The sequence below is a fragment of the Aquila chrysaetos genome, chromosome 5 (genome assembly GCF_900496995.4).
Source record: "Aquila chrysaetos chrysaetos chromosome 5, bAquChr1.4, whole genome shotgun sequence".
NCBI classification, from domain to species: Eukaryota; Metazoa; Chordata; class Aves; order Accipitriformes; family Accipitridae; genus Aquila; species Aquila chrysaetos.
The window spans coordinates 46,665,838-46,678,124 of NC_044008.1; the positions used below are offsets into that span (position 1 = coordinate 46,665,838).

Here is a 12,287-nt window from a genome sequence, read left to right on the forward strand (position 1 = left end):
TAACAACTTGCGTTGGATTTTCTGAATAGTATAGCTGAATCTCTTCTTGCTTCATATCACAATGACATTTTGTGTTCTGTGAAATACTAATTTTCCTCAGTTTCTTTTGTAGTTCTTGAGAGTCTCACTTCTGTCTTTAATCTTCAGCTGTAATGTACCAGATGCATGGAAAGAAATCATTCTTTTTATATACATAAATGAAAACCAAATATTGTCTTTCTGGTGTCTCACTCTGTCCCTTTAAATAATCGTACCAATATAAGAAATTTCTGGGTATGATTTTGTAGTTCCGATGGAGATGAAACTTTTAAAGTTGTGTAAAAGCTTTGGTTCGATAAGACTCTATAATTACCTTTCTGCCTTGTTAAAATGGTCTGTCCTTATGCCACTGGCAGTGTGGTGCAGCTGTGCTACATGATGGCTCTGAAACTCATGTTATGTTGGTTTGTGGTGTTCTTATTATCTATGCCTTTATTGCATTCCTAGAGATTTTATTTTGAAAGCTAAGCAGACTTGCCTAGTTTGCTACATCATACTGCGAAGCACAATGTTTTCTGTTAGAAAATCTGTTAAGAACAGCACTAGGGAAATACTCTGACTCCAGGTGAACACGTGTTGTCTGTGTAGAGAGGAATTAGAATGGAGGAGGGAAGGGAGGAAGTAAGACAAGAGGGGATTCTTCCCCCCTCCCACTTCTGTGGTAGAAAACTACAGGAGAGTCGGACTACATCAAATTCAGCAGGAAGCAAATCCAGAAAGTTATGGGAACAACCTGGTGTATGTGCAGGTTATTTGACTTGCACTGAGTCTTTCTGTTCTGTGAAGCTGAACTTCTGTAGGTAGGGAAAGAACTATTAAGTCTCTTTTTTTCTTCTGATGATTCCTTAGCAATCAAAAGAAAATCTGTTTAAGGAGAGAACTGTTTTTGTGTCTCCCCCCAACAGGCTTTAAATGTAAGACTTCTGTTGTAACATCTTTGTGCAAGTTGTGGGGTTTTTTTGTTTGTTTGTTTGTTTGTTCTCGAACCTGGTACTGCTCAAAAGGGAAAGAAAGAACAAAAAGTGGAACATAGGGAACTGGGTTAACTTCTGCTGCTGAGAGAGACTGGTTCTGCCTGTGGTGAAGATGAGTACGGACCAGACTGCAGAGTGTGCTTGGGGCTGTGGGGACCTGCTGCCAAAAGCAGAGACTGGTTGTAAAAATGGATACCAGGAGCATCTCTGCTTGTGTCCTGGGAGTCTGACTCACATTTGAGGTCCCAGACCTAGTTTCCAACTGCCACAGTGTTTGCATCATGTGGCTGCAACTACTTTTAGGTGATATTGCTGTACAAGGCGGTTTGGTTGTCTTGTTAATCACAATCTTTGGTAGGTCTGTTCGCAAAGCTGCAACGCTTTCACTCAGCTGGTATGATTAGGAACGCTCATTCCTGCAGTGCTAATGCGACTACAGGAATGTAGTGCAAAAAAATGATTTATTCTGACCTGGGAAGTGAAATAGGTATGCTAGTAATAGGAATCTTTAAGTTATGTAGTTAGGCCTATGTTAGGAGTTAATTTGTGCATGGAGGGGAAAGCAACCGGGTGATGTCACATTTCCTTCACACTCCAATATTAATCTATTGATGTTATGCAGTAGTATTAAAATGACGGAGGCAAGAAGTGTTCATTAGAGCTGTGCATCAGTACTGTATGTGTCCTCTATGCAGAAGGAAATTATTGAGAACATGTTAGAGTAAATAGGATGAAAAACCATTTCAATTAATGAACAAGTAAAATAGAGGAATTCTTTCAACACAAAACTTGAATGTTAAGAGATGGGTAACTTACCAATACTGGTTTATTTATTGAAAACATGTTTCTGTATAATTTATACAAGAGTAGAAATTTATTTGAAATCTGATTTTTTAAAAAAAGCAGATTAGTGCCATTGAGTTTATGCAGAGATTGTTCCCTCTGTAGTTACAAGGGGTGAAAATGTGTATGGAATTATTTGTGTTGTGAGTTATCTAAAAGGAGTTGCCTCTGAAGAGTTGTTCTTTCTGTTAATTATGTTGTAAGTAGCAGTAAATAAGCAATTAATTAGATGGTTTTGTATTCCTTTCCCTTTGGCTTTTATTTTCTGAGCAAAGAAATCCAACTACTGATCAATTTCTTAGGCGTCTGTTAGCTGGAAGGTATTTATTGATCTACCACTTCAGTTGGCTCAATTTTGTGAACTCCTTAGGTTGTAAATGCTCAAAATTATATCGATGCTCTGTGCATCAGGCATCTGCTTGGTGACTGCTTGGACTGTTGGGATGAAAGTGTTCTTACATGATTAAACTTATTTTGAGATCTTTTTTGGTTTTTATTTCTTTTTCTTATCAAACGTGAACTTGTACAACTCTGCAAATGCTTTTACTAAAATGAGTATTATTAAAGGACTAAAATATGACCGTCAGGAACCAAAGGTTCTTTTGGAAATTTTTTATTGCAGTCAAATTTTTTTTTTTTTAAAGTGTAGTGGAGCCAGTCCCAAACTAGCTGAATTGACATGAGCTTTGCTACTTTAATAATTGATATGCTTTCCAGCTGCATGCCAGTCAATTTGTATGCTTAATTCTATTTGAAAGTGTAATTTTCATTTTCAATGAAAAATTTTTTTATTTAATTTGGTTAAAGCAAAGTTATTTTAAGTAAACCTTCAAACAAGGAAACCATGCTATCGAGCAAAGTTGGCAAGGGAATTAGACCTATCTTTGCATGTAGAAAAGAGGACTATTTGAAGTATTTCTGGGTATTTTTGCAAGTTGATCTATGATCTGGAGTTTGGTTTAGCTAAGAATTTTTCCTTGCTTTAGTCCTTTAAATTCAATGTTCTCTTATTTTTAGCCATTTCTGCATTTGAAGTGCAGCCACTTTCAGCTGAGGTACAGGAAGGTGGAGTAGCTCGATTTGCCTGTAAAATAACAGCAAACCCTCCTGCCACTGTGACATGGGAAGTGAATCGAACAACTTTACCTTTAGTCATGGACAGGTATGTAGAGTTGCATGTTTTAGAATGTCATTTATTTTCTGTGATAATTTTGAGCCTGCTACAAGAAGAAAATCTGATTATTTGCAATGCCATTACATAAAAAAAGGTTCCATGTGTGTAGTATGTCAACTATTAAAATAGCTAGTAGTTATGTTGTGTTATGTTGTGAATTAATTTTAAATAGCTGTTACGGGTGCAGACCAGAATGACCCGTTATTGTCTACACAGTATTCATTGACTTATGAATTGTTGTTGGTGAATTTTGTATGCAAGTCATCCTCAGGAATGGGAATTGCTGTGGGATAGAGAATAGGTGGACTTTGGCTGTGGGGGTGGTTTGAACTAGCAGGATTGCTTTCACAGAAGAATTGATGCTGAACCTGTTTTTCTTTAGAAGGCCAATAAAGAATTATATGTACAGAAAATTGAGTTAAAACACTTAATGCTAGGGAAATTCTGCACAGGGGTACTTCTCTTCAATTGATTAACTCGAAGCATACAGCCTGCTACCTGCTAGATTCTTTCCCTGTCCCGATTGTATTTGTTGAACCTACTCCCATCCTTCGTGACATGTAACTTTCGTTGAACATGTTTAAGGGTACCTAGCATGCAAAGGAAGGTAAAAAAAGAAACGTAAAAATTGAAAGCGTAGGTAGGTTTCTGGGAATCATATACCAGTTATGTCAGTATATCAGAAATTGCTGCCAAAAATCAGCCAACCTGAATAGTATGCTGAGGTTGAGAAGGATCTGCCTGTTGAAAATTAATTCCTCTGCTCTCATCGTGGTGCTGGGGGGAATCTTGCCTGTAGTTCAGAAATGTGGGGAGGTGAGTCATGTATAGAGAATGTTTTTGAGTCTCCAGCCTGCTGTTCCCAGGTCAGTGTAGCAATGGCTGTAAATGTAGTACTTAATTCCATGATGGTGTTCACTGGCTGAATGTTTATTTACATTTCTTTGTTTGTTTCTCTCACAGGATAACCGCTTTACCTACAGGAGTTCTTCAAATCTATGGTGTTGAACAGAAGGATGCTGGGAATTATCGATGTGTTGCCACAACAATAGCCAATAGACGTAAAAGCACTGAGGCAGTGCTGAGTGTTATTCCAGGTACTCACCATGTGAGATTTTTTTCAATGGCATTATATTCTTTTTTACATTATAGCAAAAACACTTACAGCAAAAACACTTACATGCGTTGAAGAGCTGTAACTGTCTTCTGAACCACGTGCCCGAATAAGAATTTTGCTTGCTTGTACCTTGTGGCTAAAATACCCTTCAGTGTAAGTTTCCACAATTACTGAAATAAGGCTTTGGTGTAAATTTAATTTTGAGCATCCTTAAAAAAAGTCATGTTTTGTTTCATATTTAATTGAGTTTTGTTTAACTGTTCCCACTTTCTTTGATTATTTTTTTCTAAATTTTTTTTTTCTCTCCAAAGCCTCAGACTTGAAGCCCTTACACAAGCCATCTATAATAGCTGGTCCTCAAAACATTACGGCATCTCTTCATCAAACTGTCATACTGGAGTGTGTAGCCACAGGGAATCCAAAGCCAATCATCTCATGGAGCCGGTTAGGTAGGTCTTAAAATTACAGCATATGACCTTCAGCCTGTGGAGAGGAAGTGAAACTGGAAAGAAAGGATTTCAGCAATTAGGTTACGGTTTCAAGGCTTCATGTAGTGGGTAGCTATTACTAGGTTAGGGCAGGATAAGTGAAATGCTTTCAGTTGTATACTTCCATACTGCTGTTAAGAAGCCCTGAGGTTTTCTGAGGCTTTTGACTCCCTGCTTCTGCTGTCAATCCTGCACTGCTCCCAGTGCAGTGTGGGCAAAGTGCCGGGTAGGGTAGTGACCTCCAGGGTTCTGTGACTTGGAATAGCATCAGGGGTGAGTTAGGGCGGGTTGGAGCGGTTGCATGCTATGAAACGATCCTGTAAACGTTTCTCCCCCTCTTCTTCTTCGAAGCACTATGTGAACGTGATTTGGACCTTGTGTTAATGGGCCATTTGGACCATGGATAGGTACAGTCAAACTCTGAGTAGTCTGCCTGGAAGGGGAGAAGAGAGGGAATGCAATAACAATAATAGCACTCATCAGTGCATTGCGTTTTTCCATGAAAATGACCTCTGTTTTTATTCTGACATGTACCTAAATGTGAAATTCAGGACGGTACCTGTAGAAGCAAATCATGAAAAGTTTTCCTACATTTTTATTTCTAAAAGTGGGAGAAATAAACATATCTTTCCTGGTTAATTCAGTGGCTCTTATAGACAAACAAGTAAGAAAAAAGTTACCTAACAGTCACAGAGCTGTGAAAATAGAAGAAAATATATAGTAATCAAATATACTCATTTTATCCATAGCATAATTCAGAAGGTGATAGATGATCCCTGCTTGTAGAGATGATGTGGATGATGCACTGAATCATAGTGCAAGGCAATTGGGGAGGCTAACTGGGAAAATGGCATTAGTTTTTTAGCTGTGATGGTGAATTTCAGATTTAAACCACTAACCAAGTGGTGAGGCCCAACCATCTGAATGGTCAGATGACTAGAGTGAAGAGCAAAGGAAATGCAAAATGGAAACCGCTGAAAGCTCATCTGTGATTTCCCTTTGCATCTTTTGACTTTTAAACTCTAATCTATGCCATAACTGCCTAGGCAACCCTATTTAGATAAGTTATTTAGATACATTGAACAGCCTTGTAACCACACTTCTCCCACTCTCTCAAATAGACCATAAGTCCATTGATGTCTTCAATACCCGTGTCCTTGGAAATGGGAACCTCATGATCTCTGACGTAAAGGTGCAGCATGCAGGCGTGTATGTCTGTCGAGCCACTATTCCAGGCACACGAAATTTCACCGTAGCAATGGCAACTCTCACTGTGCTGGGTGAGCCTGCTTTGACTTCACAGTGTTTTTTAACATCTTGTGTCTGTTTTGAGCTGTGCTATGTACTGGGCTGAATTTTTATCTCAAACAGCGCACCAAGGGCTGTAGGGAGACTGCAGAGATGAAACAGATCACAGAACTGTGGCTGCTGCCTTCTGTGTGTTGACTTAGATGAGAAGTGTCAGATACTCAATGTTTGAGTTATAAACTAGCAGTTCATTTGCACTTGCAGATACCCAGGTGCAATATTTGCTCTGGGAAGACAGGCTTTCAACACAAAAAAGAATCCCGTAAGAAAGTAGAAATATAATATGTATGTATGCTTCGTGAGTAGTATGTCATAGGCTGGAGTTTGATTTGTTTGTATGCATAAATCCATGAACAAAAATGTGTAGAAATTTTGCTATCTCTGCAGATAGTATGTATCTTTAAACAAATGTGTTTTGTTGACATGGAACGTGCTTTCTGCGTGGGTGTATATGTATTTGAGTGGCCTGAGGAGAGAGGTTTGTGTGTGGAAAATTCATTATCATTCTGACTGTCCTTGCATTTGTGGGGGCTTGATTTTTTTTTTTTTTTTTTCCCCCCCCTCCCCCTGTTACTTATCTGTAGCTCCACCTTCATTTGTGGAATGGCCGGAAAGTTTAACAAGGCCTAGAGCTGGTACTGCTCGTTTTGCTTGTCAGGCAGAAGGAAATCCTGCTCCCAAAATTTCATGGTTAAAAAATGGAAGGAGAATACACTCCAATGGTAGAATAAAAATGTACAACAGGTAAGATTACAATTGATGTGTGAGAGCTGTGCTAGTGATATGCTACCAAAGGATGATATTCCAGTAACTAAACATAGCTAAGGAAGATGTAACTCAAGTAAACATGAAATTGGACATTAAATGTAGTTATGGACAATTCCTTGGCAGAAAGACTGCAGATTAGTCAACACCTAAAATCCTCAGCAAAGCTTTTGTGATCACTGCCTTACCTGGGGGGCAAACTGAAGAGTTTTATCACAGAGTTGCTCTAGATCTACAGTAGTGTAACAGAGACCAGAATCTTGCTAGTTGTTTGAGGCTCCATTTCACTACTTCTGAAGAGTGAGCAGCTCATATTAAAGAGCTGGTGAAGAAATGACAGCCCTAAGGTTCTGCTTTTTGTGGGCAGGGAATAGATTTACAGGTTTGTTTTCACTGTGCCTGGCTTTGCAGGCATAAACATAAACGTGGCAGGTTTTGAGGAACGCTTCAAGTTGCTAAATTTCACAGCTGGACATCCATTTCTAATAGAAGAGTTTGTGGCATGTAAGTCAATTATACTAAACTTATGAAGCAGAGACAAACATAACGTTGTTGCATTATGTAGAGCTAAGTTTATCCAAGATGTGAGCTTTTTTCCCCCTTTTTCTTCCTTTTGGATTCAGTAAATTGGTGATTAACCAGATCATTCCTGAAGACGATGCCATTTATCAGTGCATGGCTGAGAATAGCCAGGGATCTATTCTCTCCAGGGCCAGGCTTACTGTAGTTATGTCAGAAGACAGACCCAGTGCACCTTACAATGTCCACGCTGAAACGATGTCAAGCTCAGCGATCCTGCTAGCATGGGAGAGGCCACTGTATAATTCAGACAAAGTGATTGCATACTCCGTGCATTACATGAAAGCAGAAGGTAAGCAATTTGGTTTAAATACTATTTAAGTACTTGTATGTGGTAAGAACTTGAATGTCCTTGCAAAGACTGTCAAATTTGAATGGTTCATAACCAGGGCTGTATCAGAGCATACCAGCATATAAACACATATTGTAATCAATAGGTATGCTTGGGGGAAAATGCTTTTGCCACATCATCTTATTTGTGGGACTGAGTGTTCTTCCAACTCACCCTTGTCTGATCGCTCCAGTGAGCAGATTTTGAAGTTAGGAATGGACTTTAAAACCCGGGGCCTCCATACTGCTCTCTGGGTTTCCCTCTGTCCTCAGCAGGAGCTTCTGCCTACCCTCTTCCATATGTGTGCTTTGCAGGTAAGGACAGAGCATACAACAGAATCCTGGAGGCTTACAGAGTTGAACTTTTCACCGGAGATAGCTCTTTTGTCTAGATCCCCAAATTCTTGTGACTTTACTGGCTTTCATATATTTTTGGAGTAGAATAATTGATACTTTATTGGCTTAACTATCTTCTCTTAGAATGAATATTGGCTGAATGGTGAAACCCACTCTCCTTTCACCCCTTGGTCTCCTATAATGAGAAAACTATACTAAAACTCTAAACTATGCTGAAATAGCCATGAATGGTTTCACCTAGTGTCTGAAATGATATATAAATTCCTATGTAAAAGGGAATGGATAGTTGGAATAAAAATGAGTAACTAGACATTTTAAAATCCCTTAGTATTATGTAATTGCTTTAAGTTAAGGTAATCTTTAAGGTGGTAGAAAGGAGGCATTTTTCATAAGCAGGAGAAGTGATTGCGAAAATTTGTTAGGTGCATGGCTTAAACTAAGCTATGATGCAACTCTATTTTCTAGGAGTGATTTTTTTTTTTTTCCATTTCTATTCAGTAAGTGGTTTATTCAAGGACAGGACTGCAGATGCTCAGCTCTGTGTGGAATACCAGTCTGCCATCTGCTAAGCAGAGGACAGGAAGGACAACTTAATTATGCTAATACTGATGCAGGAATAGCTGCCTTTGCTTTTGCAAGTGGGATAGTTCAGGACACAAGAGAATTTTGTCTGAAGGAGGGAAGGAAAGAGTTTTAAATGGTAATGAGGACAAGAGGTGTGGGAAATTACCTCCTACACTTTCACTCACTGAGGTATTGTGCTCACAACCACTTCTTAAAGCTAATATGAATAAAGTCACACTAGATAAGTTATCTGGGCAATTGTTATGTCTGGTGCTAGTGTAGAGAGCAGAGACTGGGCAGCTTCAAAGAAAACTGGTGTAATGGTTTAACCCCAGCCAGCTACTAAGCACCACACAGCCACTCACTCACCTCCCTCACAGTGGGATGGGGGAGAGAATCAGAAGGGTAAAAGTGAGAAAACTCGTGGGTTGAGATAAAGACATTTTAATAGGTAAAGCAAAAGCCGCGCACGAAAGCAAAGCAAAGCAAGGAATTCATTCACCAATTCCCATCATCAGGCAGGTGTTCAGCCATCTCCAGGAAAGCAGGACTCTATCATGCGTAATGGTTACTTGGGAAGACGAAAGCCATAACTCTGAACATCCCCCCCCTCCTCCTTCTTCCCTCAGCTTTATGTACTGAGCATGATGTCATATGGTGTGGAATATCCCTTTGGTCAGTTGGGGTCAGCTGTCCCGGCTGTGTCTCCTCCCAACTTCTTGTGCACCCCCAGCCTCCTCGCTGGTGGGGTGGTGAGAGAAGCAGAAAAGGTCTTGACTCTCTGTATGCACTGCTCAGCAGTAAGGAAAACATCCCTGAATTATCAACACTGTTTCCAGCACAAATCCAAAACATAGCCCCATAGTAGCTGCTGTGAAAAAAATTAACTCTATCCCAGCCAAAACCAGCACAACTAGAAAACTGTCCTTAAGGAAGTGTGTATTTGTGCAGGAAATACTCTTGCAGGCTAGTGAAAGGAGGTATCTTCTGAAACGTGTTTTCTGCAAAATTGTTTTGCAGTCCCTGCTTTATTTACTTGCTTATCCAAAGGTTATATCTTGTGAAATGAGATTGTAGCTTGTCTTGGTTTAAAAAACAAAACAAACTCCAAACAAGAGCAACCAAACAAAAAAAACCTCTGATTTATTTGAACTTGCTTTCTCAAATACCTGTTTTTTCATCTTTCTAGACTATCTTGTGATATTTACTTTAATATAATGCTGTTTTGTGTCCTTTTGCATTAGTAAAGAAATCCACAGAGGGAGAGTGGGGAGGGCTGTGTTAAGAGGAGTAGTTAAAGCAGTGGGAATCAAAATGTAGGTGATCTGCATGCATTTTTTCTTTGGTAACGTGATTGGGTAGTACCAGAAGATCTGCATCAGGATGTAAAAACACTTTTGTCTCGTTTTGTAGAAAAAATGTTGAGCTTCAAACACTACTGGAATGCACTTACGTAAAAATAATTGCTTTCTAAGTGATAGTCTGTAAACCTTTCTGAGGATGTTGTCCACATATCAGAGGCATTATTAAAAACGTAGGAAATGCCTTTGTGAGAAAGTATCATATCAGCCATCTCTCTAATGTAAATTTAGAAGCAACTATATATAAAGAAATGCAAATTAAATATTAAGGAAAATCTTTTGATGACATTCACACCATACCAGGCCATAGAGATGGAAACATAGACTATTGACATTGTCAATACCTTATTTACTCTGTAAGAATTCTGGATAATTATGTATTAATGTAACTAGTTTGTATGAATGTATTGCTTTCGTTATTCCTTTCAGCCTGTCTTTCCTCAGTCTACACTCACACCCCGTTTCAGACCCTAATGAAGATTAAAAATGATCTCCGATGTATCTTAACTAGAGTATATCTTACTTGATTAAAGCTTCTCATGTGTAACTTTTTACTTCATACATTTATGTTCATATATTGCTCTCTTGTTTTAGTTAGGAACCACATTTGTCAGTGTAAGTAAAGAATGTTTTATTGCAGAAGAAAACCAGTGCTTGTTAAGTCTAAGGATAATACACTAATCATGCAGTTTTGTAGAGTTTTTTCTGTAGACTTCACAATGTGGTAGGTGTTTTAATACAAAGATACCATCACTCATTGTGTAATTTCACAACTCGAGTATTCTGATGTTTCACTGTACAAACAGGTTCAGGTCCTCTTCCCTATTTGGAGAAAAAAAAAGTTAGTGTTTTAATCAAGTTAGTTGAAGAAACTAACAGGTGGGTTTTTTGTGGTTTTGTTTTTTGTTTCTTTAGGCAGAATATTTTACATTCAAATCGGGGTCATAGTAGCAAGAGGAATAAGGGTCTGATGAGCGTGCATGTTGGAGTGTGTTAATTCCTTGTTAGTGATTTAGAAAAGGCACAAAGGGAACACTGATTGTGGTGGAAGGCAAGCCTTGTTCTCTATTATGGCTGTTTCATTAGGGCCTCTGCATGAGGCCTAGCAATCCATTCAATGAGAGAACAAGTCCTTTTAATTTGAGCTCAAGGATCTTGTTTAGCAGGTCAGAAATCGTGCCTTGCAATTCCTAATTAACAAGCCATTAACTAGTCTGTTGTGAGATGCTCGTAATCTTGTCTAATTAAAATGCTATCAAGTTAATTCATAAATGTGGGAAAACTTAATGGTGGAATTTGCCTTTCGTTTTGTTTATAAATTCAGTTGTGAAGAGGAGAAGCTGGCTCTTGGAGAGTTTTGATTAAGTTGACATGCACTTGGTGTGAATTGTTCATTAACACAGCAGCTTTCACCACACCTATTCCACTTTATAGCCTTCCTCTATAGGAATAAAGCCCAACAAAGACAAGGACTGCTGCATGCGTTGCTATGCATATTTTAACGTGAATTGCTGAGAATTTTTTTCTTTTTTTTCCTTTAACAGCTCACTAAAGAGCCAAACATTTTTGAAGCTCATTCTGGTCTGTTCTTATTGGCCTGTCTCCAAATTAAAGAAAAAAAGGTGTTGATCAAATGTAATAGAATTTACAGGGCTAAAATGAGATCCTTCTGCTGAATAAATTCTTTCTGTTTGTTTCTTTTTGGGGTGGGGTGGGGGGGAATGGGGGGGTTGTTTAGTTTTTGATGGATTGGAGCCCTCGCATTCCTCGCAGTCTGCTATAGAAAGGCTCTGTAAATAGGTTTTGAAAAAAACCTCCCTGACTCTAAACAAATAGATTTAGAAGTTCGGTATGAATGATAAGGCTATTAGAGCTTGTCTGTTGTGTTACTGTACATTGAGCACAGTTTGTTGTGACTAATTCTAAATAGGGTTTAGAATTGCATTCAGCATCCCTTATTCAGGAAAATCCTGAAACACCATAATCTACACCACAGCAAGACACAGTTACTCCTGTGCATAAAAGAGCTTTTACGTAGTAGGGTTGAAAAAATAGAGGTAGGCTGGGGAAAAACATGAAATAACTTTGTAAGGTCTTAAAGCCAAGATACTGTGAAGTTTAGGGATTGTCAGGAATTTTTATTTGTCTAACCCTTGTTTTATGCCAGGTTTGAATAATGAAGAGTACCAAGTGGTCATTGGAAATGATACAACCCATTACATTATTGATGACTTGGAACCAGCCAGTAACTACACCTTCTATATTGTAGCTTATATGCCTCTGGGAGCCAGTCAGATGTCAGATCATGTGACACAGCACACCCTTGAAGATGGTAAGACAAATACCACTGATTTAGGTGAACGTTTTTATTTGCACTGAATAGAAATG

At 38.7% G+C, this 12,287-nt stretch overlaps 1 protein-coding gene across 1 annotated transcript in view; it reads left to right on the forward strand.

Annotated features, from left to right (window-relative positions):
- The window catches only part of PRTG (protogenin), an 88,055-nt gene that overhangs the window by 34,387 nt on the left and 41,381 nt on the right, over window positions 1-12,287 (forward strand). The window contains 7 exon segments of the mRNA XM_030016074.1: window positions 2,874-3,018; window positions 3,994-4,127; window positions 4,459-4,596; window positions 5,757-5,915; window positions 6,528-6,687; window positions 7,332-7,579; window positions 12,067-12,231. Of these exon segments, the coding sequence (XP_029871934.1) occupies window positions 2,874-3,018; window positions 3,994-4,127; window positions 4,459-4,596; window positions 5,757-5,915; window positions 6,528-6,687; window positions 7,332-7,579; window positions 12,067-12,231 (1,149 nt within the window).